Below are 23239 nucleotides of genomic sequence, written 5' to 3'. Positions count from 1 at the left end.
ATACTGTGCATCTTACCGGTTATCAATAGCCTGTTATAAGTATAATGACTAAGTCTGTGTTGTAGATAACTTTGTAAGGAAGTTTATGAGTATGTTTTGCGATGTACATTGTGTTCGAGTGGAAACGTTAATTAGATGTTCCGTTTAGCTGCACAGCCTAGTTCATGGGGGTTTGGCTATTTTGTGAGTGCTAATGTGTGCGTCCCTAAACTAGTTTCTTAAGTATTCCTGTCTACCGCTGTCGCTGAATTGTTATACTTATTGTCACAGTGAGTGTTAATGGTAAGTGTCATGCTAATGTCTTAGTTTAACCAAGCTTTTACGCTTGCCTTAGCATAGCCGTTTCATAACTGACTTCATGTATGCTAATGGTGTGTGTTAACTGAATGTTCAATATGAGGGAAAAATGAATTTTGAGGTAAATGTGATGTTTGAAGTCACACATGTTTGTGTTCTGAGTGTGCACTCGATTCAAGTAAAATCCCTTGAAGAAGAAACACTGTTATATCACTTTGTGATTATTTCTCCCGTTTCAGGGGTATAAAATTAACAGGTTATCAAACATTATAATCTGAATGAAGTGAATTCAACGTTGCCTAAAATTAAATTTATATGGTTTGAAATTATCTAACACATAATCCAGAAAACAACAGGCTGGTCATAAGGTTTTATTTTAGGAAATCTAAGATTTCTTTTTTTTTTTTTCATGCATCAACAGGTGTTAATAGGGTATGTTAAATGATGACTAGTGAAAATAAATTAAATGTATTAAAGCACTAGATGCATCAATACATTTTTAGTTCTTGTGATTTGTTTTTTGCAGCTGCAAAAACAAACAAAAACTGAAATGTTTTTTGCATTATAAACACATGTATAGAGAAGTACATCTTACAGAAAATCCCCAACATGTCCAGATGAAGGATCTCTTCTATAACACAATGCTTGAATACCAGTTTGAAGATAAAAACAGGAAAATGACACAGATACACTTTAATCCAGGTGTTTGTTGATGGATTCATGTAGAATATTTTACACACTACAATGAACAGATTCACATACAGTTAGTCAAGCTATAACCTGTACCATGCGAAGATGTCAAAGTTAAGAGCACTTCAAGAGGCTAATAGCACTAGTGATAGTGACCAGCAAGTGTAGTTATGTTAGTTGATACATACATCATGTAACACATGTGATAGTTTAAATTAGTGGTGACAACTCTCCAAGGGCCAAGAAGGAATGGAATCTGTGTCATGATAATCTGGGATAATTTAATAAATAAGTCTGCTTTATTATAGCCTTTTGTTAAAATGGGTTCCTATGTGGTGGAAAAAAAAGAGAAAAATTTAAAGGGGTTCTCCAACAAATAATTACTGCCCTTTCTACAGTTTGAGCACTTGCCAGAGATCATTAGAAAAGGACAGTTAAAATTGCTGTGGCAGAATCAAAAACTTCCTGCCTTCATTCTCTTCTATATGGCTCACAATCCATCAACACTGAGTCCTACATTTCCCATAATGCACCCCTAAAGTGTCAGTAATCACACCTAGTGTGTCTGATAAATACCATGAAACAAATTATCTGGTAGTAGTTGCATGCTTTGCAATATATGGTCTCCAATCCCAAATGGCGATTTTCAGACTAAACTGAAACTAATGAGTCCCTTTAAAACCAACATTATTTTAGTAAGTATCGTCTTACAAGATGACCACATACAATATATTTAGTTTGAAATTATAAAGCAGCAAAGCTGGAGACATGTTCCTCAGTATAATATAGTATTATTGTTAGAGATATGTATATAGTATAAATACAGAGTAATAGAGTTATTAATGATGGGTCAGCAGTGCACATTTTAGCCCCGGTTAATGGATCCAAATGTCTTAAAAACTGTGTTAGTTTCCAAGCTGATATGCTTTTACATACATTTTTCTAAACAACTGACACTTGATAATTGTATTGGACATAGATGATTAAAACGAGAAAACCAGAGAAGCTTCTGGCAGTGATTTCAAAACAACATAGTGCAATGACATCCAGCCCTGATGTGAGATCTTACGCTATAAATGTTAGACAAGTGTTACTTTGGTTGACAACACAGACAAATAATATAATTTACTAAAAAAAAAAAAAAAAGATTTCCAGAAAAAGGCACATGTCTCTTGAGAGGGTATGCTAAGGCAAAGAACAGTCAGTCTTTAACCAAACACTGAGCATTGTGATCCGTTTGGATCTTAAAATACAAACACAAATAAAAAGGACAGAAGTAAAAAAGAAGAGATAAAATACGGCTTTCATGCCAGTGACTACAAAAACCATTAAAAAGATTTCTCTTATGTCACAAAGTATTGTTTGGTTAACCCAAGAAAGTGGCTCAGTAATTGAAAACCTTCTAAAAGCTTTTCTATGTGATGAGATTAGCTCACAGCAGCTTTACGATCATGCACAAATAAAGACAGCGGTGTGTAGTGAGGGAGTTTTTTTAGCTGTGGAAGAGACGTACACGCTGAGATATGGTGCTGCGACACAGAGGGCAGTTCTGCAGAGCATCGCTGCACACCTGACAACAGCATACATGACCGCATGGCAGGAAGATGACCTGAGACTGGAGAAAAGAGAAAACAACATGCCCTCAGTTAACTGCAAGACCGCCATCAATACCTTTTATTTTTTCCAAAGAAACTGAACAAACAATAACAGACAGTGAGGATAAAGCTTGGATAATGTTTTATATCAGTATAAAACATTATCAATAAACAATAACTGTTTGGTTGTTTGGTCCCATATCAGAAATAAGTGTATTACAGTAGTTATGTTTAGCTCAGAGGGGTTTTCAAAGCTGTAGTGGGTTTTTTGGTTTGGTCAACTAAGTTAATTCGGATACTAATCTACAGATTAAATGTGACATAAATGGACAAAGATCATTAATAATATAGCATGTTTTCACAAATTTAAGCTGTGTTGATGAAAACCATCACTAACAATGTAAATTATTTATAAAATATATATATATATATACACACACACATTCACACACTACCGGTCAAAAGTTTTAGAACACCCCATTTTTTTCCAGTTTTGTATTAAAATTCAAGCAGTTCAAGTCCAATGAACAGCTTGAAATGGTACAAAGGTAAGCAGTGAACTGCCAGATGTTTAAAAAAAAAAAAAAAAAAGGTAAGATTAAACAAAACTGAAAAATAATGTACATTTCAGAATTATACAAAAAGGCAAACAAGAAATGGCTTAACAACTTAAAGCAGTTCTGCAGCAATGGAGATTGATCAAGCCTCGAAAGTTGGTGCTACCAGTTTCTACAGCTGTTCCAACGTTTCTGAATTACTTCCAACCCCCTCTGTCTGCATAAAAGTAGTGTTGGAACACACTTTGGTACCATACCGTTGTGAGCATTATTTGAAAGTACTGTACTGCAGAAAGTAGTGTGTTACTATAGAAATGGCAAGGAAAAGGCAATCAGTTTAACCTTACCTTTTTTTTTTTTTTTCCCACCTCTGGCAGTTCACTGCTTACCTTTGTACCATTTCAAGCTGTTCATTGGACTTGAACTGCTTGAATTTCAATACAAAATTGGAAAAATTGGGGTGTTCTAAAACTTTTGACCAGTAGAGTGTGTGTGTGTGTGTGTGTGTGTATATATATATATATATATATATATATATATATATATATGAAAATACAGGTACATCTCAAAAAAATTTAATATCATGATAAAGTTCAATATTTTTTGCCACTCATTTTAGAAAGTGAAACCCATATATTATATAGACTCATTAGACATAGAGTGAAATATTTCAAGCCTTATTTCTTGAAATTCTAATGATTATGGGTTACATTTAATAAAAATCCAAAATTCAGTGTCAGAAAATTTGAATATTGCATAAAATCAATAAAAAAAAGGATATTTTAAACTTCTGAAAAGTATGGTCATTTGTATGAACTCAAGACTTGGTTGGTTCTACTTTTACATGAATTACTACATCAATGTGGCATGGCATGGAGGTGATCAGCCTGTGGCACTGCTCAGGTGGAGTGGAAGCCCAGGTTGCTTTGATAGTGTCCTTCAGGTCATCTGCATTGTTGGATCTGGTGTCTCTCATCTTCCTCTGGAAGCATGACATGTTCTAAAATGTCCTGGTAGATGGGTGTGTTGACTGTGGACTTCAGAAAACACAGTGGACCAACACCAGCAGATGCCATGACAGACCAAACCATCACTGACTGTGGAAACTTCATATTGGACTTCAACGTGGATTCTGTGCCTCTCCACTCTTCCTCCAGACTCTGGGACCTTGATTTCCAAATGACATGTAAAATGCACTTTGATCTGAACAGAGGACTTTGGACTTTCCACAGCCAGTGCTGGTTTGTTGTGCCATGGCATCTGCTGGTGTTGGTCCACTGTGTTTTCTGAAGTCCACAGTCAACACACCCATCTACCAGGACATTTTAGAACACTTCATGCTTCCTTCCGCTGACAAGTTTTATGGAGATGCTGATTTCATTTTCCAGCAGGACTTGGCACCTGCCCACACTGCCAAAGATACTAAAAGCTGGTTCAGTGACCATGGTGTTACTGTGACTGATTGGCCAGAAAACTCACCTGACTCACCCATAGAGAATCTATGGAGTACTGTCCAGAGAAAGATGAGAGACACCAGACCAAACAATGCAGATGACCTGAAGGACACTATCAAACCAACCTGGGCTTCCATTCCACCTGAGCAGTGCCACAGGCTGATCACCTCCATGCCACACCACATTGATGCAGTTATTCATGTAAAAGTAGAACCAACCAAGTCTTAAATTCATACAAATGAACATGCTTTTCAGAAGCCTGAACAGCCCGTTTACAATATCCTTTTTTTATTGATTTTATGCAATATTCTAATTTTCTGAGACACAGAATTTTAGGTTTTCATTATCTGTAAGACATAATCATCAAAATTTCCAAAAATAAGGCTTGAAATATTTCACTCTATGTCTAATGAGTCTCTATAATATATGGGTTTCACTTTCTGAAATGAGTGACAAAAAATATTGAACTTTTTCATGATATTCTACTTTTTTGAGATGTACCTGTAATTGCTATGAGAGAGCAACGAAGGTGTCATTAAAAATACATCATTAAATTAATCAAATAAGCTGCTTGATGAGGTGTTGTTTTTCTTACCCCAGTCTCCATGCAGACCACACACTCGGAGCTCCCTGGTCCCTCCACGGGGCTGGGGGCTGATGGGGTGACAGGGGTACCTGGGGTGAGCGGTGGGCTGGGCATCTGGATGGGCGAGGCATTGGGAAGCCTTAGAGGGGAGGGAGTTGGAGCTGTTGGAGCTGTGGGAACCACTTCTCCCTCTTCCTGCTCCACAGCTTTACAAGCTCCTTCTGGAAGAGGATTACATCGTGTCAGATTCAAATTGACTGACCTGTGAGAGGCTTGACAGATTATGTATCCCTGTGTTGTGGATTTAGGATATATCCATAGACTTGACAATGAAACATATTTTACCTAATCCAATCATGTATTGTCAGACAATTTTACCTTCTCAGTATTGCAGTACAGTAATACCAAAGATATCACTGTTTATTTTCACACAAAATCTGTTCAAGCTAATTTTTTCCATTCCTATACGGCATTTAGAAGTGACTATCAACTTCTACTTCCAAAACATGATCAGACCAACACTTTAATTGGGTGGCCTTTACAATTCATCATCACATTCCTGTTGCTTAGTTTCATTCTGTAAAAACTGTTTGTGTTCATTGATGAAGTTTGCTTTTATCACGCACCATAAGTAATCATGGTTTGTGGCTCTATTCCTTCAGATGATTCATCAAGTAGTAAAATGCTTGGATGGAGAGTTGAACAACTCACACATTCAAGTGCAGACAGCAAACCTGTACATAGACAATTTGTTATTAAGTGTTTTACCTTCGGGGGGGTGCTCACTGGCCCATTTCAGTAGAGCTTTCTGGATGCCTATTTCAGTAATGCCCAGCTGAAAACAAATAATAATAAATACTGATTATTCTACTTATTTACTGACAGGTCTGTCCTTTCAGCTCTGACTTGATCGCTGACTTCAGATGCAAACATCTGGCTCTTAAGCTGTTTAATTCTCTAGACTAACAGTTTCTCTGCTCCAGCTCATGCTAACTCTACATTCAAGCTGCCACGTTATGTTGAGTTATGTGGCAAAGATTAATGTCCAGATAAATATTGTCAGAGAAGTGATGCATCTTCAGACAGACCTTCTTGAGGTCAGAGGCACTCATGTGGCGGAGCGCCTCAGTCGTCACTCGATTGTGAGCCAGAATGGGTAGATAGTGCTGAGCAGAAAGTTTGCACAACAGGTTGACTAACTCTCTCTCCACACCCGCTTCCTGTAAAGACAAGACACTCTTATAACATCGGCATGTGGTTCCCAAATGTAACAGTGTGTCCTCTTTGATCTGTACTGTACCTGCATACGCAGTGACAGGGGCTTCGCATCCAGAAGTCTCTGGTACTGAATCATCCAGTAGTTCTGCTGGTTAGACTCTGATTTTAGCTCCATCTCAGCCTGGAAAACACAAAGTGATTACTGTTCTCATTTAACAACAGAATGAGAAATAAAACGGTTTTGCTGAAGTTTCCCTGTCTGATGCTAAGAAGACTCAGCTCAGCTCCGACTGATGTCTGTGGTCTCAATAATGTAACAGATCACTAATGAGCTGCATGTGAACAAGGATCACAGATTTACCAGTTTTCTACATAATGTACATGTTAATTCTTCCTAACCTAATATGTCCAAAATTCTATGTGTGAATGTAAACACACTCCATCCTGTCAAGAGCGCACCTCTGCCTCACATCATCGATAATCCACTTGTTTTATAATGATTGAACACTAATACCACTCCATCACACAGATGTGGTTGTATGTTAGTTCTCACCAGAACCTGTCGCAGTTCCTGCTCTCTTTGGTCTCTCTGCTTCAGAAGCTGCTGCAACAAATCACTGAGAGCTGTGCGCTGATCCACCAGAACTTCCTGCACACATTCATACACAAACACGCCTCATTTAAGGTACAGTGACAACATAAGAAGACAACATTATCATCTCACATAGTTTCATTTCAAGAGTGAGGTGAGTGGATACTGTATGTATCCTGGGAATATTTGCTCTGACAGGTCAGTTTGGACCTGTTCCCATTCAAATGAATTTCCACCTGACCTAGATTAGTTCAGGGCAGTTCAAACCTTTTAATTATATATGTTTTTATTAATGCAAAAAGTATATCATGGAACCCCTGAACACAGAATATATTAATAATAATGTCTTTCTATATCACATTGCAGGCACCCAGTACAAAGAGTTTTTTTTCCTGTAGTTGAGACAATAATATGTTCTGTCCATTTACTTTAATGTGTGTGAAGCACATGTATCTGACTTACGGCTCTTACTCACTAAATGGTTCTTCCCAATTATTTTCTTTTGTCAAATCACACATACATTTGTCCTCATTGCAGATCTTAGTTAATTGTCCAAGAAAAGTCACCATTGGTTGGTGAGTAGAACCATCCATGTTGGCCTCCGTTATGGTTTTTAATTCTCAAAAATATCTTTGTACGATGCTATTGTATTTTATGTGGTCAAAATTAGCACTGAAACTTCAATGCCAATGGATTTTCTGATTGCCAGAAAAGAAAAAAAAATTAAAAAAGGAATGATCTTCATATTGAACAGCCAAATCTGAGTCGAATGACAATGTTGGCAGTCTGGCATATCTACATTGTTCCATGAAAAAAAAAACAACTGCGCCTAAAGCCCTTGGAGAGTTTCATTTAACAGCTGGCTCAACATCACACATTTTATTTCTCCAATTGGTTATTCAATTGCATGCATAGACATTTTGGTCTGTGCCTGTGAATAACATCACCTGGGAATCTAAAATAAACTCAGAGGTCCCTCATTTGAGAACTGAGCTGGCAATGCCAAGGTATACATTACATTTAGACAGACCAAGTTTCAGCTTGCTTCTACAGTTCAATGATACACTTATCAACACCACTAATGTGACTGCTCTCACAATTCTAATGGGTACATGCATTTAATATTCCTTTATGTAAGATTATTTTGTCAAACAGCTGTGATGGAGCAATGACATGGAAATAACCAAAAGAAATATAAATGTGGGGAGGCAAAGAAAGGAGGCGATGACACCCACCTGCAGGTTCTCAGCATCCAGACTGCGTCTTTTAATCTCCAGTTTAGTCAGCTGCATTAACTCTCCCTCTATGAGCTTGATCTGGGGACAATGGAGATACAGCAAATATGAAGCTAGCAGGGAGAAGGGGAGTCAGGATGGAGGTATCGGTGATGATGTGATGAAATGGTTTTCCCAGGGCCAGCAGCAAAATGAGTAAGAATTAGAAGTGTAAATGGTGCCTGCAGCTGCTATGACACATGATACAGAATGTCTGTTGAAAGCATGTTAGTACTGGATGAGTCCATTAAATGAAGGCTGGTGAAGAAGTGACAACCCAAATCTACAAAAAATATTTGAACTTGGAGTGATGGTAAGTCTGCATTTACTTCCTTATGGTAATAACTCATAGTCACCATACAGGGGATGTAAGAGAGGCCACGCCCATCACAGTGCATGTCTCCAATAAGGCATAATGTTGCACAGGTGACATGGTCCTTAATTTGTCTGAACACAAACATGGTCAACTATTTCAACTCAATTTTATGACGCCCTGCTTTCAGAAGGACTCACTCATTATTTCACTCTCCAATGATCATAAAAAAAAAAAAAATAATGTGGATACTGTCATTTACAGTATGTCCACTTAAACTTCCGTGTCATAGAAACATTCCAGATGAGTGACAGGTTTGGTCACCACATCCTCCTCCAACTATCTACACTGACCTGAGTGCGGATGAGGCCATGCACACTGTCTTTCTGCAGCTGCAGGGCCTGGAATGCTGCCTTCTGCATCTCCTCCTGTACAGAACAATTAAATAATATAATTGTTTGCAAAGCTGAAATGTGAAGTGATTCAACAAAAGGTCTCACAATTTGTACCTCCTGTAAGATCTGAGCGATGGCTTTAGATTTGTCCAAAACTTGCAGGGACAGCATCTGATCAAACTTTCTGTCCAAGTTCTCCATACTATTATAAGACAAGAAAGAGAATCCACAAAGTTTTTGTACAGTTTGGCTTATTATTCATACCAAGTTTGTAACATTATGATTCTTCAGGTTAGATGTGTCTTTTGCGTGTGAAATGTTTAACCTCCTGTAGGTCTCAGAGACCAGACACTGTCTGCGAGAGTCACTGGCCTTCTGGAGAAGACTCATAGCACAGCTGTCTGACAGCATCTTCTGCATGGCCGCTGAGAACAAACAGAAAAGATGCATAAAAACAGTAACATAATGGCAGTGTTTTCATTGTAAAAGAGATTATTTGCCTTTGCTCAGACAGAGTAAAACAAGGCCACGGTTGTTAAAAACCACAAAAAAGCATATCCAGACTTTAGCAGGGCAACGTGATATCATAAATGAGTCATTATTTTTTTTTATAAAATCTGAGTTTAAGTTTACCTCAGCCCCTTGGGCTATACCCTAAATTGCAAAACACACATACTGTTGTGAACTAGAGAAAAGATAGGTTTTCACTTTGCACTTCTTAAAAACAGGTCATGCACAGTGTTGCTGTGAAAACTGTGCAGACATTGTAACTGCTTGGGTCTAATTGTGTCCCTATATAAGCCATGTTATTTACCTGCCACCTCCCTCTTCCTCAGTGAGTTGGCTTCTTCCTGTGTGATGGCAGTCAGATGCTCCATACGGATCCTATGGGGAAAATAATAGAATAGCATTTAGCATTTATTGTCATTTGACAGCACAGTACAGTCAAATGAAATACGTTCTGTGTAAGTCAGGCATCGGGCTGCTGCAAACCTAGTGCGCTTCCACAACCTTCTTCTTCGAAAGAATTACAGTGAAGATAATGGAAGCACATACATAAGACATAAGACATTATAAACACAGTACATGTGGTCATGTGATGGAGCTTTTTCAATGGACTCGGTTGTGGGAGGGGGACAGGAAGAGAGCAAGAATGTTGTGAGGTAGACAGAGATGGGAGGGGGTAGGGGAAGGGGTTAAATGCTTGTATGTGGTGAGTCCTTAAAAGTCTGTTTGTGTATGAAAAATAAGAGACACAGACTTCTGTCCTTATTAGTTCTTTCAGTCCTGTCTCTTGACCTTGGGAGGATGTTTTGACTGCAAAGGAACAGATTAGACAAGAGTGACTCCAATTGCTTTACCAGCTCCCAAGAGAAACAAAATTCAACGGGGAAAAATGATTTGATTTCTACTTAATTTTGTTATAACTGGGCCTCAGCATTTAACTCCTCACTTCAGAGCAGGAAGATCCCTGCACAGTTCGTCCACTTTTCCCCTCAGTCCCGCGATTTGCCGGAGCGCATCCACGGTCTGTCCAGCGATGTAATCCAACTTCTTGTATGAGTCCGCAGCTCGTCCAACCAGGTCTCGCACACTATCCCCTGACTGTGTCAACATCTGTTGTAATTTCTTCACATTGTCACTAACCGCTCCAAACTGTTCCTTAATTTTGATCGACACCAGTGGGGTCTCTTTGCATGCTGCTGTCTTTCCAATTTTGCGATAAACCAGGGCAACTCCAAGACCAATTAGAAGATGACCCACTAACATGAATCCAAACAGGTAGATGTCTTCGATGTCCTGCACCGACAGAACCAAAAGACATACTACCCTCCACTTCTCCCAAGAGTCAATAGCATACCCGGCTACAAAAGTTCCGTCAGGGCAGGCGAGCTCCCCCGGGCCCCTGTTTCTGGGTGAAAAAATCTTGTCAATTGCGCTGAGTGACTAGTTGATCAATTTTGTATTTGCTGTTCGAGAGCTCAGCAAGCAGGGGATCCAAAAGTGAAAAGTGAAGTCAAACGAGACACTGCAGAGGCAAATCAGGAGGAAAGCAGTGGGGGAAGGCAAGACAGCACAGAAACACGTCTGCTCTCGACGAAGGACAGTGAAGAAAGAAATAAACTGATAATGTCATCTTTATTTATAGTAATTCACTGCTGACATTAAGAAGTCAGACAAATGATGGTGGATGGTAAGATGTCAGTTTGAAGTTAACGGTTTCGTTAGACTGAAGTTCACACTACCCATCTTTTTAAAACTTTACATATAAAAGTGAAAGAAAAAAACAAACAACCTCTAGTAATAGTAGAGACAGTTACCAATAACAGATACTGACGTTAAGTAAGTACTGTGTTTTCAGATATTTTAAATAAAGCTGAATCTCACCATTACATGCACTGGATGATTTTTTTCATATGTAATTCTTTTCTATCAGCAGGTATTTTACTTCTTTAAATTACAAGGAAATTTAAGAAGGCCATGATAGGCTTTCGTTGTCCCATCACTGTATATTTATTATGTATATTTTATTTTCCTTCCCCTAGAAAGCACATGGTGCATTTTCCCTGTAGAGCATTCTAAAAATAAACACAGGCTACAATGCAGAGAATAATCAGTTAAGTGGAGCCTTCTAGCTCTTTGCTCTATCCAATAAGGATGTTTTGTTAGGATCTGTTATCTGTCCACTCACCGATCTTCTTCCAAAGCTTGAAGAAACTCTGCACTCTTTTTCTGTCTGTACAGAGACAAGGAGTAAACATACAGTTATTAGCAGGGATTCGTCTGTGAGCATGTAATATGTAGATCCACAGACAACACCAACCAAACATCCCCCCACCCCATGAGGTCCTACCGGGTGTTGTTCATCAACATGGTGTCTATGCGACTGGTGGTGTCATCCTCAGCTTGTCGGACTTTCTCGAGTATCAGCAGCCTCTCAGCCTCCTGAGCCCTCTGCTGCTGGCTCACCCCCTGTTCCAGACGTTCTTGCTCCTAAACATCAGAACACACAACACAAAATATTGCAGAAGCAGCTTTATAACCATCCAGATATAGAATTATACAGATTTAGTTTTTAATATGAAAAAGTGTCTTTGTACCTGTCGGACTGAATTAAGGATGTTTTCCTTATGAGAGGTGTTCATGAGTAAAAGCTGTGTATGTTCCTTTTGTTTCTGCTCCAAATGTCGCTCAAAGGCCAACTTCTCCTGCTGCTTCTGCTCCTGAAGAGGGAACAATCAAGTGTTAATGTGTAATGTGCTACAAGAATCTACAACAGCTACTCCACTGAAACCTTCAGCCATGGAAAAGGAAAATACATTTACATGTGTATATAAATTTAGCCTTAAGATACTAAATTATACAATGGCTGTAAGCAAAACATGCCTCTTTTAGTACAACTAACCTTTCCCTTCACTAATACGATGGAAACTTTATTCTTGGGTTACACAATGAAATCTTTACAAATCTGATGTATTAACATGCTATAATCACATTAATGTGGTGGGATGATGAAAGCAACCAGTATTAGCATTAGCTTGTGTTTGTCCTTGTGTTTCACCCTAATAATGACGAATGATGTGACTTTAAGTGTCTGACACAGAATACTTGCTATGAGACCAATACCTGTGTGTGACCTTAACTGCATCCTTTAAAGACTTCACAGAGAGCAATGCTAAAATAAATGTATGCCTACTGTGATTCAGAAAGTTGAACAAAACAAGGCATTAAAAACAAAACATCTTTCCCCTGAGACTGTGAAAGATAAAATTAAATTAACTGAATTAGATGTGATCCACAGAGAGCTCCTGCGGAGAGGTAGTGAACCTGCTGAGTATTTTATTTAATGAAATCACTCACCTTTCTCTTCTCGTAGTCACTGAATTTGTTCTGCAAAAGAAACAAAGTCAAATGGGACATTCGGCATAGTTTGTACATACCAATAAATACAGTGTACACTAGGGCTGCTCGATTATAGAAAAAAAAATAATCACGATTATTTTAGCAATAATTGAAATCACGATTATTAAAAACGATTATTTGTTAACCTTAAAGTTGTTTATTTTTTTCTTGCAAAACAATGTAAGATATACTCTTTAAATATAAATAAAGCTTTTAACCATTAAAACAAAGTATGTTCACTTTTGTACGAAACAAAAAAATCTTTGAATGCAAATAAGTATACTGTAAATTCAAGTATGTTTCCTTTTGTAAACAAATAGTGCACTGGAATTAAACTGCTCTAGACTTGCCATAGAACTGGAGCAATAAAAAAAACTCGCGTAAAGTGCAAATTATAAATTCAAGTATGTTCAGTGTAGTATGAAACATAGTAAATTCAGTGGCGTGCCGTGAGGTTTCAGTTAAGGTCTTCTGTATACATCAGCCATCTAGAATACGTACGTTAGGGTTATACAGGTTAGGGTTAGGTTAATACAGGAGTTGCAGCGTAAAGAGATTCGGAGACTGAAGATTGCATTGCGGACGAAGTTGTAGACAGAGTTTTTTTTAAGTGTTTTAGTTTTTCATAAGATTATGATAAAGGTCACGGTGGTTAAACTTTAGATGGTTAAAAAGGTTTGCTGTGTTACCGGTCGGTGCGGACACAACTACAAAACACTTTTTGCACGTAATGGGTTTTTGCTCTTCATCAAACCCAAAGTGATTCCATACAATTGAATTTGACTTGCCTTTTTTGTTTTCCAAGCACTTCTGCTGCGATTCTCCTGCTATTTTTCCAGACCGCTAGGTACAACTTTCCTCTTAGGGTGGACCTGTCGGCTAGCAGGCAGCAGTAGCTTAGAGGGGGGCGGGGCAGAGCAGCTCATGGTAGCTTGCGTGCGCGTGAATTAAAGCTATACCGTATGATGTGGCATTTTTACACTTTTCTTTTGTCATCTTAAAATGCTCCTAATAAGTGTGTGTCAAACTAAAATGTAAAAGAAATCCGCCAGGTATTGAAACTCAAAAATGTTTAATTCTCATATATTTCTGATAAAAGTCTGACCAATCATTTTAGTCGGTCCGAATAAAATAATTGGCGGAACCTGACTGAGCCTCCTGTCAATCATCCATTACGGCCGTCCAGCATCCGATCCATTATCGCCGTCTCACATCCGATATGTGTCCCTCTGAATCTGACGCTTCACTGGCGCTGCTTCTCCTGTCACTGACCACAGTCTACTGTCTCGGATGTGTTTGGATAGAACTGACATGCACATGTGGAAGGGAAAAAACGGATTTATGAACAGAAACAACAACTGAGGGGGACAAACGGGAGTCTGATGAATGAAGGATGGAGATAAAAGTCCGGAAGTCAGCTGTACTGGACTGAACAGGTCTGCATAAAGCTCAGCTTTTATGACGGTGGGACTCATACAGGTACATGTACATGGTGTCACACATGTAAGATGATGTAGGATGATAATTGTATGGACTATGAAACCTCAAATGTCCACGGAAAATTTGCGGAGGCCGCGCGTTCACAGTGCGCGCGCCCATCCCCTGGGCACTGCAGTGAAGACACTGACCCAGTACTGCACAGACCAGGTCTACTGATGGAACAGGAGCCGCGGGCCCGCGGCAGGTGGATGATGCATCTGATTACTGAGGGAGGGGTCTGCGGACACGCCAAAACGGACCGGACCTCCGCCTCTGCTTCCTCCTCCATTTCCATCGCGTATGAGGAGGAGGAGGAGCCTCAGTGCTCAGGCAGAGGGAAGGGGGCGGGGCTTTGGAGGGAGGCGGGTTGTTCATGTTCAAACTTTTACTAAGTGCTGTGAGAAATGCCACATCGGTAGGTATAGCTTTAAACAACTCAAAATTAATAATCGTTTTTTCTCGATTACATAATTTTTGTAATCGTTGCGTGTAATAATCGAAATCGTAATTGAATTTCGATTAATTGCACAGCCCTAGTGTACACAAACTCAAAGGTCCGGCTTATAGTAGCCTTATTTTGGGTATATTCAGGGATCTGTGTGTTAACTGACCAGCCAGGCCTCCTCCAAGCCATCCAAACAATCACTGTTCTGTTTTCCACAGTCGCTCTCCAGCACTGGCAGGAGGTACTGGGATGGGGGGCAGTACTCCTCACCCAGCTCTGAAAAATCAACCACCAGTGCAGTTATAGACAGTCAATATAATTCAATATGATGCAAAAATCTGTTGTATAAATGCAGTTGGAAAAAGTTGGACCATCTTGTTTCATGTATATCTGCATATCTGTGTGTGTCCATGCGTGAGAAGTAGATCCACAAAGTCAACCCTTACCATCGCAGAGGAAACGCTGGATGCTCTCTGTACCTTCTGTACACACAGAGTCCGGTGGGTATGACATCTTAACAGCATCTAGTGTAAAGCTCTGTCACAGACGCACACACAGGTTGTTGTTTTTTTATATAATTCAACCACATTTATTTATTCAGCAGGTCCTTAGATTTCTACCTAAAAGCACAAACTTTTACACACCTCCAAGGTGCGGATATATGCCAGAGTTTTGGGAAGCTGTGTGATGTTGTTGTCACTAATGTCCAAAGTGCGCAGGCTGCTCAGAGATCCAACTGAGGCTGGCAGTTCTGTGAGACGGTTACCTGTTGAGTACACAGTGATGTAAATACCACCAAGGCCATTTGACCTGTATCTGCCCACTCATGGACATTAAGGGACAATACAAAACTCCTACTTTTCAAGTTTAGTGTCTGCAGGAGCCGTAGAAAGCCAATGGATTCTGGCAGGGCCTTTAAATGATTCTTCTCCACATTTAGAATCTGAATACAAAAACAAAATACAAAAATAGTGCCTAAGGACTGCATTCATCCACACTCATCTCTCTGAATCAGTAGCCCAGTTCAAGATGCCTTTACCTGCAGTGACACCAGCTTCCCCATGTCTTCTGGCAATGAGGTAAGATTATTTTCATGTAAGTCCAAAACCTGAGGAGACAGACAGAAGGAGAGATATGCTGAATTCAAGTTTACAGCTTTGGTTATGAAACAGGTGTGAAGACAAATCCATATTTCAGCTCCTTGAAAGGCAGTAATTTAAATGCCTGATTCCTACCAATTAGGGAGAAACCCTTCAGCTGTATATAGCTTACAGCTCTAACTAGATTAAGTGATGTCATCAGTTTAACATGATGGGATGCTTGCAAAGGTTCATCATACTGTATTTTCTACTTCTCTGTGAAAATACAAATATTACAGTGTTTTGTGTAAACCTGGTTTGTGTCAGAAGCATCAGTGCTTTCATTCAGTAGTGACAGTGATAACTTCTTACAGTACAGAACAGATGTGAAGAACGTAAACTTCAACATTAACTCTGGTGAGGAAAGGTTTTCCAACAAGAACAGAGGCCTTTTTCACAATAATATTTTCCCATGTCAATTGGCAAATTCCAATTCACATTTTTGTGTTTAAGAACATATGGACCAACATAATTATACTTAGGATTGTATATCTTCACAAATATCCCAAACTGACAGTTAGTGTTAAATCATATAATTGAAGGCTTTTCACTTCTCATCATGCCTGCTTTATTTACCTTTAAAGTGGCTAGAGTGCTGATGTCACATCCTTTGGGCAGCACAGACCGTAATTCATTGGTGTGGAGAATAAAGACCTATAGCAGACAGGACATCAGTGTTACACTGACACTGTATTCAGCTCAAAATTCAGCTCAAAACAGAATAAGTACATCAAACTTTATAGTAAAGGGATGAGATGTTTGTTGCTGCAAGGTTACAATATAAATATGCAGATACTGCACATATCAGAAACGATTTGTTCTTGAAGTTTCAACCAATTATACATAACTCCATGCCAGTTCTTACCTTCTTCTGAAGCACCTTACAAATGGAAAAGGCACTTGAAGGAACCTGTGACAGAACAAATAAGGGAATTTATTGTCTACAGTACAGTACAAATTATTAATGAATGTTACTGTTACTTCCACTGGCACTAAAACAATGCCTAATATGATATACTGACAAATTAAAAAAAGAAAAGAAAAACTACTGAAATCAACTGCAGATTACATTCACAGTACACACCGGTAGCATGACGCTTTATGAACAACTAGGGAAAAATCAGTCTGAATATTTTCAAGAGCCTGGGTATGCATGAGACTAAAAGTCCAAAACATAAATAGACTGATGAGAACTCTTTTCTTTCTGGGCTTAAAATATCTCATGGACATTTCTGAAAGAGTTCCAATCTGATACTGTGTCTGTTCTAAAAGTATTTATGCAACTGCTGTAGGGAAGGTGAACATCTTGTATTTTGGTCAATGCCATTTAACAGGATTTTGTGGGTTCAAAACAAGGCTACCTGTCTTCCTGTGTTACGTGGGATAAGATAAGGATGTTCTGAATCCAACTCTGTACTTGACACTCAAACATCAAATTGGTACGAGTTTTCTCATCACAGCTCACTGTCAAAAAGAAAGCAATGAAAAAGCTAGTTCTTTGAGATCCATTAAATTAAAAAATATGGCAGTAAACAATGGCATTAATACTGCCATATTTTAAACTGAATCTACTTTTTTATACTACAGTGAAGGCTTTCATGAACATCTGACAGAGCAATCTCTCAAGGTTTCCTTACACTTTCATAGCAGAAAACTGACCTCAGAGAGCTCACAGGAGGATATGTCCAAGATGTCATCAGCACCTGCCTCCTTAGACTGCAGAATAAGAAGTCACAGTCAAAGAGCTACCAATACAAAGTCTTACGTTAAGCAAGAGATTCTTCCACACACAAACAGCTGTGGGATGTCATTGCTATATCTAACAGGTTTTCACTCTTAACCATGCAGACAATACACTTTTCTTACCCGGCATAGTTGGTATTCCAGTCTCTTCTTTGAGTCATCGCTGGGCTTCTTCTTCTTGAAGAACAGAGGCATCCTGAGTTCTGCCTGTCCTACTGTCTGACTGTGCTGGGTTTCCTTTCTCCTGCACTTCCACTAATACAAAAGCAGCTCCAGGTGAATGACGGATGACACAGGTAACACTGACAACACTGCACCACACACTGAAAATGAATCAGATGAGAAAATTTGTGACTTGAGGTGACATTAGCAATGCTAATTGGTTGTTCAATGATAATTTAACAACTAAAAAAATCTTTCTATGATTTAGTGTATACAGAGTGATATTGGAGAGTACATGGGATGAATCAAAGAGAAAATCTAGAACTTAGAAGTTAAATTACACTAACGGTGTGATAGGCTTCATTTTTGTCATACTGAAGCTAATATGTTTTGTATGACTCTAGTAAGCTTCGAGACACCTGGATTTCCCTGAAGTTATGAATATCATCCATCCATCTGTCTGTCTATTTTTCTATCTGTCTATTTTTCTGTCTGTTTAACTGTAAACCCATTTAGTGGGTGTGGACTGCTGATAGAGGGGAGGGGTTGCCGGGGTTACCGTAAATTACGTTGCTAATGTAACGTTAGCTCCACAAAAAATGTTAGCTAACTGTCACTTACACTTTGTACTCTGTAACAGCCGCTATGAAGGTAACCATTCTAAAATGATGTGTAGTAGAACAAATGCTGACTGTGTACTAGGGATCGCTGATGCGTTTGTGTCATATAAGGCTGAATGACAAGTGGGTCATGACGTTAGCTTCCCGACGATAACAACTTCCCATACTAACAAATGGTACATTTAGCTAACGTTTGCTAACTAATCTAGCATATAAACAACAAGCCCTAACTATGACAAGACAACGTCAGGCTTCGACTTACAGTAGTTTTCAGACACCAAACCACATATTGTATATTAGTAACATTTCACTATAATATGTAGCTGAGAAAAGAGGACTTGTGTTGATATCTAACGTCAATCTACGTTAGTTAGTTGATACCCAATGCTTTACCAGTATATCAGGTAGAGTCAGTCGTCTATAGCAGGAATGAAGAATGTCTCCAAGGTTAATTTCCCAAAGATGTAATAAATCAATATTCCTTTTCCAACTCCGTCCAGCCCTGCCTCTTTCTCTCCATATGAAGCTGAAGGAAATCATAACACGGAGTACATCTTCTGCTTTTTTGAAAGCAGACTGCAACACTGGTCCAGGCATGTGTCGCCCCCTGTGGTAAGGAGTGTGTATAACTTTATTGCATTAGCCCTTCAAGTAAAATGTTGAATAACTTTGGAACCACAAATCCTATCCTAGCTTTTCCTCCTTATCAGAACTTATCACTCATTGGGATGTTAGAAGAATCTGTAGCGAACATGGAAACGCTGTCAGCCTCTGCATTATTGATTCATTTAAACATATGTAGTTTGATAAATGCCATGGTTGTAGACACTTGTTTTTATGATCTCTTATTGATATGTTTTATTGAAAAAGTAATGTTTCTTCAGTTTTCTCAGTTTTAATATTATAGCCTTTGAATTTACTCTGAGCTTTTATGAATATCTACATAGTCAGAATATTAAATAATGGGAAATACCTTCTTTTTTACTAGAAATGCAAAATGCAAAGAATAATGTTCTAATAAAGGCTAATATGTCACTTAGGAAAGGTTAATTGTAAAAATAAAATTAAATTAAAAAAAAAAAAAAAAAAAAAAAAAAAACATGTAGAAGTTGCCGCAAAAAAGGGTTGGTAAACAGAAGGCTTTAGCTAAATCTGAAAAACATTGTATACACTGGATTTATTAGTGTTCCAACATTTCATTAATTCTTCATTTTTCGGAATGTTTTGTAGTTTAGTTTAGTTATTTCTCATGCACAACATGTCACTCTATGTTCAAACGCTCACCAGTTTCAGGACTATTAACGCCAGAACAGACTAAAAACAGGTTCTACCCCAGAGCTGTTGCCTCTATCACCCCACTTGCACCATAAAAAAAATAAACATAAAAATAAAAAAAAATACTGCCATACACCACTGAAGCTGCAAATATTGTTTTCATTCTGTTTTTATTCTTGGATTTATTTAGTATTTAACCTGCACTGACACTTTCACTGCTGCTACTTTTTAATTGGTGTCTGTGTTGTTTTAGAGATGCCTACTTTTTGTGTATTGAATGTTTACTTAGAAAAGTCAACAGAGTTTCCTTGCACACTTTTGTATAATGACAATAAAGATTTAACTAATGAATCTCCAGTCCCTGGCCAGCACAAAAGCAAATATATTCAAATTAGAAATAGCCTTTTCACACTACAGTTTACACAGATAAAAACAGTTTATAAAAGTAAGAGACATCAATATCTAAACCCAGTCAAATCCTGTCAGGAAAGAGTATGTAAATAGGATTATCTGAGTGAATAAATAATCTGGCCCGTGCAAAACACATTCAAAATACACTCATCTCAAATGTGACCTAAACCATATTGTTTTAAAATGCATTAATTTGTTTAATGGAAGGTACGAACACTATAAACATTTAACACATATTCAGTCCTCTTCCTAGTTCAGAGGTACACACACTCAGACCAATTTGATTTTTACATTTCACACCTAGAACAGATATAACTGAAGCACTGAAACTAACTCATTTCATACTTTTATAGCATAATGAATGTAGCAAGATTACACAAGACCCATAAGGTGAGAGGCCCAGTGTGTAAGACTGAAGACCAGCTCCACACTGAATAGTGCTTTGTGCTGCATTCACTGCTTCTGTAAACTGTAGCTCCCTAAAATATATACTGTGAAGAAACTGCCAGCTGGTGCGAGACAGAGTGCTGACAGCAGTATTTTAGTTTGTAACTAGTCTTATTCATTGGATTGTTTTACAACTTTCAATTTTTCTATATGTCATGTCTTAATTGTGTTTCCTATTTGTTTACTGTGGCCTCCGGTCACTAGTGGTCAGTTTGCTCCGGTGTCAATTATCACTCAAGTTGGTGTACAGTCTTTTAAGTGTAGTTTTGTCTTGTGCAATTTTTGTGCATTTATTCATTTATTTTGTTTGTCTTATTTTCTTCTCACAAGCAGAAAAATGCATGTTTCTTACTGATACATAAATCATAAATATAATATTATTTTAGAGAATAGTCTCCTGTATAATCCACAGTTTATGTCTTATTGCATGGCATACAATGGTGTGTGCTTGTATTTTGTCCAGCAGAGGTCAGACTCTACATATTGTTTATCACATGATGGCACGTAGTGCATTTACTTCAACAAAATGATGACTCAAACATCAAGTATGAATGAATGACTAATAGGTAAATTGACACACTTCATAATAGGTAGATGTTTGGATGCAGCTTAATGGTTAATAATCATTTCAACTGTTTTCATTTGGAGCAAATGACACAGTCAGCTTTACCTGTGCTTCATTATTCCCTACTCATTAAACTAAACACTCCAGTTCCACAGCGTCTTCACAAATAAGCCTATTCTAGTTAATAAGACTATTAACATAACCAGATAACCTCTGAGACTCTGAATCCCCAAATTGCACAATGCCAGACAATAAACCTCTCCTGCTTATTACAGCCCTCTGCAGGTGTGATGTACGACTGCGGTTCAGGCTACAGGCTTAGTTAGACCACAAGAGGCACACAGAGTGGACTATAAATAACTACATAATTAAAGGCGATGACAGGGAACTGACATTGTGGTTAGAACTATTTTCCCCTAAGCCCCCCTTTGGTCCAAAAATGTCTCGGCGCACTGCAACCTTAAAAATACTGCAAGATCTCAATCATAATTTCACAATGAAATCATGATTCCTAATCATTTTGTTCAGAATTCCCCATTGATCAACATCGTTAAACAAGGACAAAGTATCAGCGGCTAAGGCCAAAATGGTAAATTGAATTTTACTGTGCAGTTCCACGATCCTCCTGACATTTTGCAGCATTTAAGGAGGAAATAATGTACTACTTACTCCTGAACATTTATTGCATTAGTCTATTGTAAGCCATAAAACTATAGGAACATTATAGGCTGATATGGCACAATATTTCAGAGCAAACGTGAGAGGTGCAGGATTGCAACAGTAGGCAATAGTTTAATATACGACATAAATAACAGTCAAATGCAGCTTAAAGGTCACTATATTAATATCAACCAATAAAAAAATGAAGAGGTCATAAGTGGAATAAAGCAATATCTGCATGAAAAACACACTCAACACATATACAGCTTTGGAAACAATTATAGAACCACCTGTGATTTTCTATAGAAATTCAACATCACAGTCCTTCAGTGTGAGTTTTTTTATATTCTGGTTTTGTTTTCTTAATTTATACAGTATATTATTGATATAACTGTCATTGATATAAATGCAATTTATTACTTTATGAAATGTCTGCCGCAAATATTTCATGTGTCCTTTTGCAGTTTTTGACCTATGCACACGAGAAAATCTTTTCTTTTCATCACAGTGGTTGAAAATCCACCCGTCCATCCTTAGTCTCCTGTTTGTTCAGGTCACAGGAGTCAGCCTAAAGTTCTTTCCACAACTTTATAATTTTTATATGATTGGATTCTACAGTTGAGCGAGTTTCATGGGACAATCATCTGTTTTCTGTATCCTCCTGAGACACAGGAAAGTAAAGGTTTTGGCTTTTTTTACTTGAAATAATTCCTTTGATTGTTTATTTCTATGCCAGAGGACAATGTTATTTAGTGGTTTTTGTTTTGTTTTGTTTTGTTTTGTTTTGTTTTGTTTTTTAAGCAAAGCTGTGAAACTCTTGTCCCCTACAGAGGACAACAATTCAAGTTGTTTCATTAGTTTAGTTGCATTGATAATGAAGTTTCTAGTTCTTTGTATACAAGCCTATATTCTGAGGTGTCAGTCTGGATCTCTGACAAGGGCCTATTCTGTGCCCAGTGGGACCCGACGTCTTCTAGTACATTGGGGCCCAACACATGGGCCCCAATGTAACCGCAGTGGCTCCACTGTCTATATTTACACCCCTGGGAGTCATTCCATTGAAGGTACTCGATTTTGAATGGTGACTTGTAGGAGGAAAGTTTCACTGGTGGATTTTATTGGTACTTTTTCCATCTTTCTGTTTAATCCATGTTGTGTTGATAAGTTTGTGTCATACAAGCCTCTGGATGTGGGAGTGTGGCATCAGAATAACATGTTGAGATGTCTGTGGGGACTGTTGTCTTTGTGTGGGACTGACTTATTTAGTACTACTATATGAAGTGAATGTTTATCTGCTGGATAGTTGGGGCTTTTTTTGTCCATCCGAGGTGCAGCTCTCCTCCAGCAGCCATCCATTATCCTGACAGGAACCACGCCCACCGCTTACGTCAGAGGAGGAGTATGTTACAATGCATTTAA

The 23239-nt window shown here is 38.3% G+C and overlaps 1 protein-coding gene across 1 annotated transcript; it reads right to left on the bottom strand.

The window, feature by feature from the left end:
• Positions 1 to 974: 974 nt before the first annotated feature.
• Positions 975 to 19020, bottom strand: lrsam1 (leucine rich repeat and sterile alpha motif containing 1). The gene is made up of 25 exons (XM_030149150.1): positions 18856 to 19020; positions 17804 to 18003; positions 17597 to 17653; positions 16803 to 16847; positions 16514 to 16591; positions 15838 to 15906; positions 15657 to 15741; positions 15443 to 15564; positions 15245 to 15335; positions 14965 to 15074; positions 12833 to 12862; positions 12073 to 12195; positions 11826 to 11965; positions 11664 to 11708; positions 9786 to 9856; positions 9297 to 9396; positions 9086 to 9173; positions 8930 to 9004; positions 8225 to 8305; positions 6951 to 7046; positions 6480 to 6578; positions 6268 to 6399; positions 5948 to 6014; positions 5189 to 5400; positions 975 to 2602 (listed from the first exon to the last, which is right to left on the bottom strand). The coding sequence occupies exons 2-25, from the start codon at positions 17873 to 17875 to the stop codon at positions 2480 to 2482; spliced, it is 2211 nt and encodes a 736-aa protein (XP_030005010.1). The 5' UTR covers positions 17876 to 18003; positions 18856 to 19020; the 3' UTR covers positions 975 to 2479.
• Positions 19021 to 23239: the final 4219 nt, after the last annotated feature.

The sequence above is a fragment of the Sphaeramia orbicularis genome, chromosome 12 (genome assembly GCF_902148855.1).
Source record: "Sphaeramia orbicularis chromosome 12, fSphaOr1.1, whole genome shotgun sequence".
Lineage (NCBI taxonomy): Eukaryota > Metazoa > Chordata > Actinopteri > Kurtiformes > Apogonidae > Sphaeramia > Sphaeramia orbicularis.
This window is presented reverse-complemented; position numbering and strand designations above follow the sequence as displayed.

Coding starts and splice junctions, on each gene's coding strand:
- lrsam1 (XM_030149150.1), bottom strand. CDS start 17,875: ATGCCTCTGTTCTTCAAGAAGAAGAAGCCCAGCGATGACTCAAAGAAG. Junction 17,654..17,803: donor TGGAATACCAACTATGCCGG/GTAAGAAAAGTG, acceptor CTTATTCTGCAG/TCTAAGGAGGCAGGTGCTGA. Junction 2,603..5,188: donor TGGTCTGCATGGAGACTGGG/GTAAGAAAAACA, acceptor TCTTTTCTCCAG/TCTCAGGTCATCTTCCTGCC.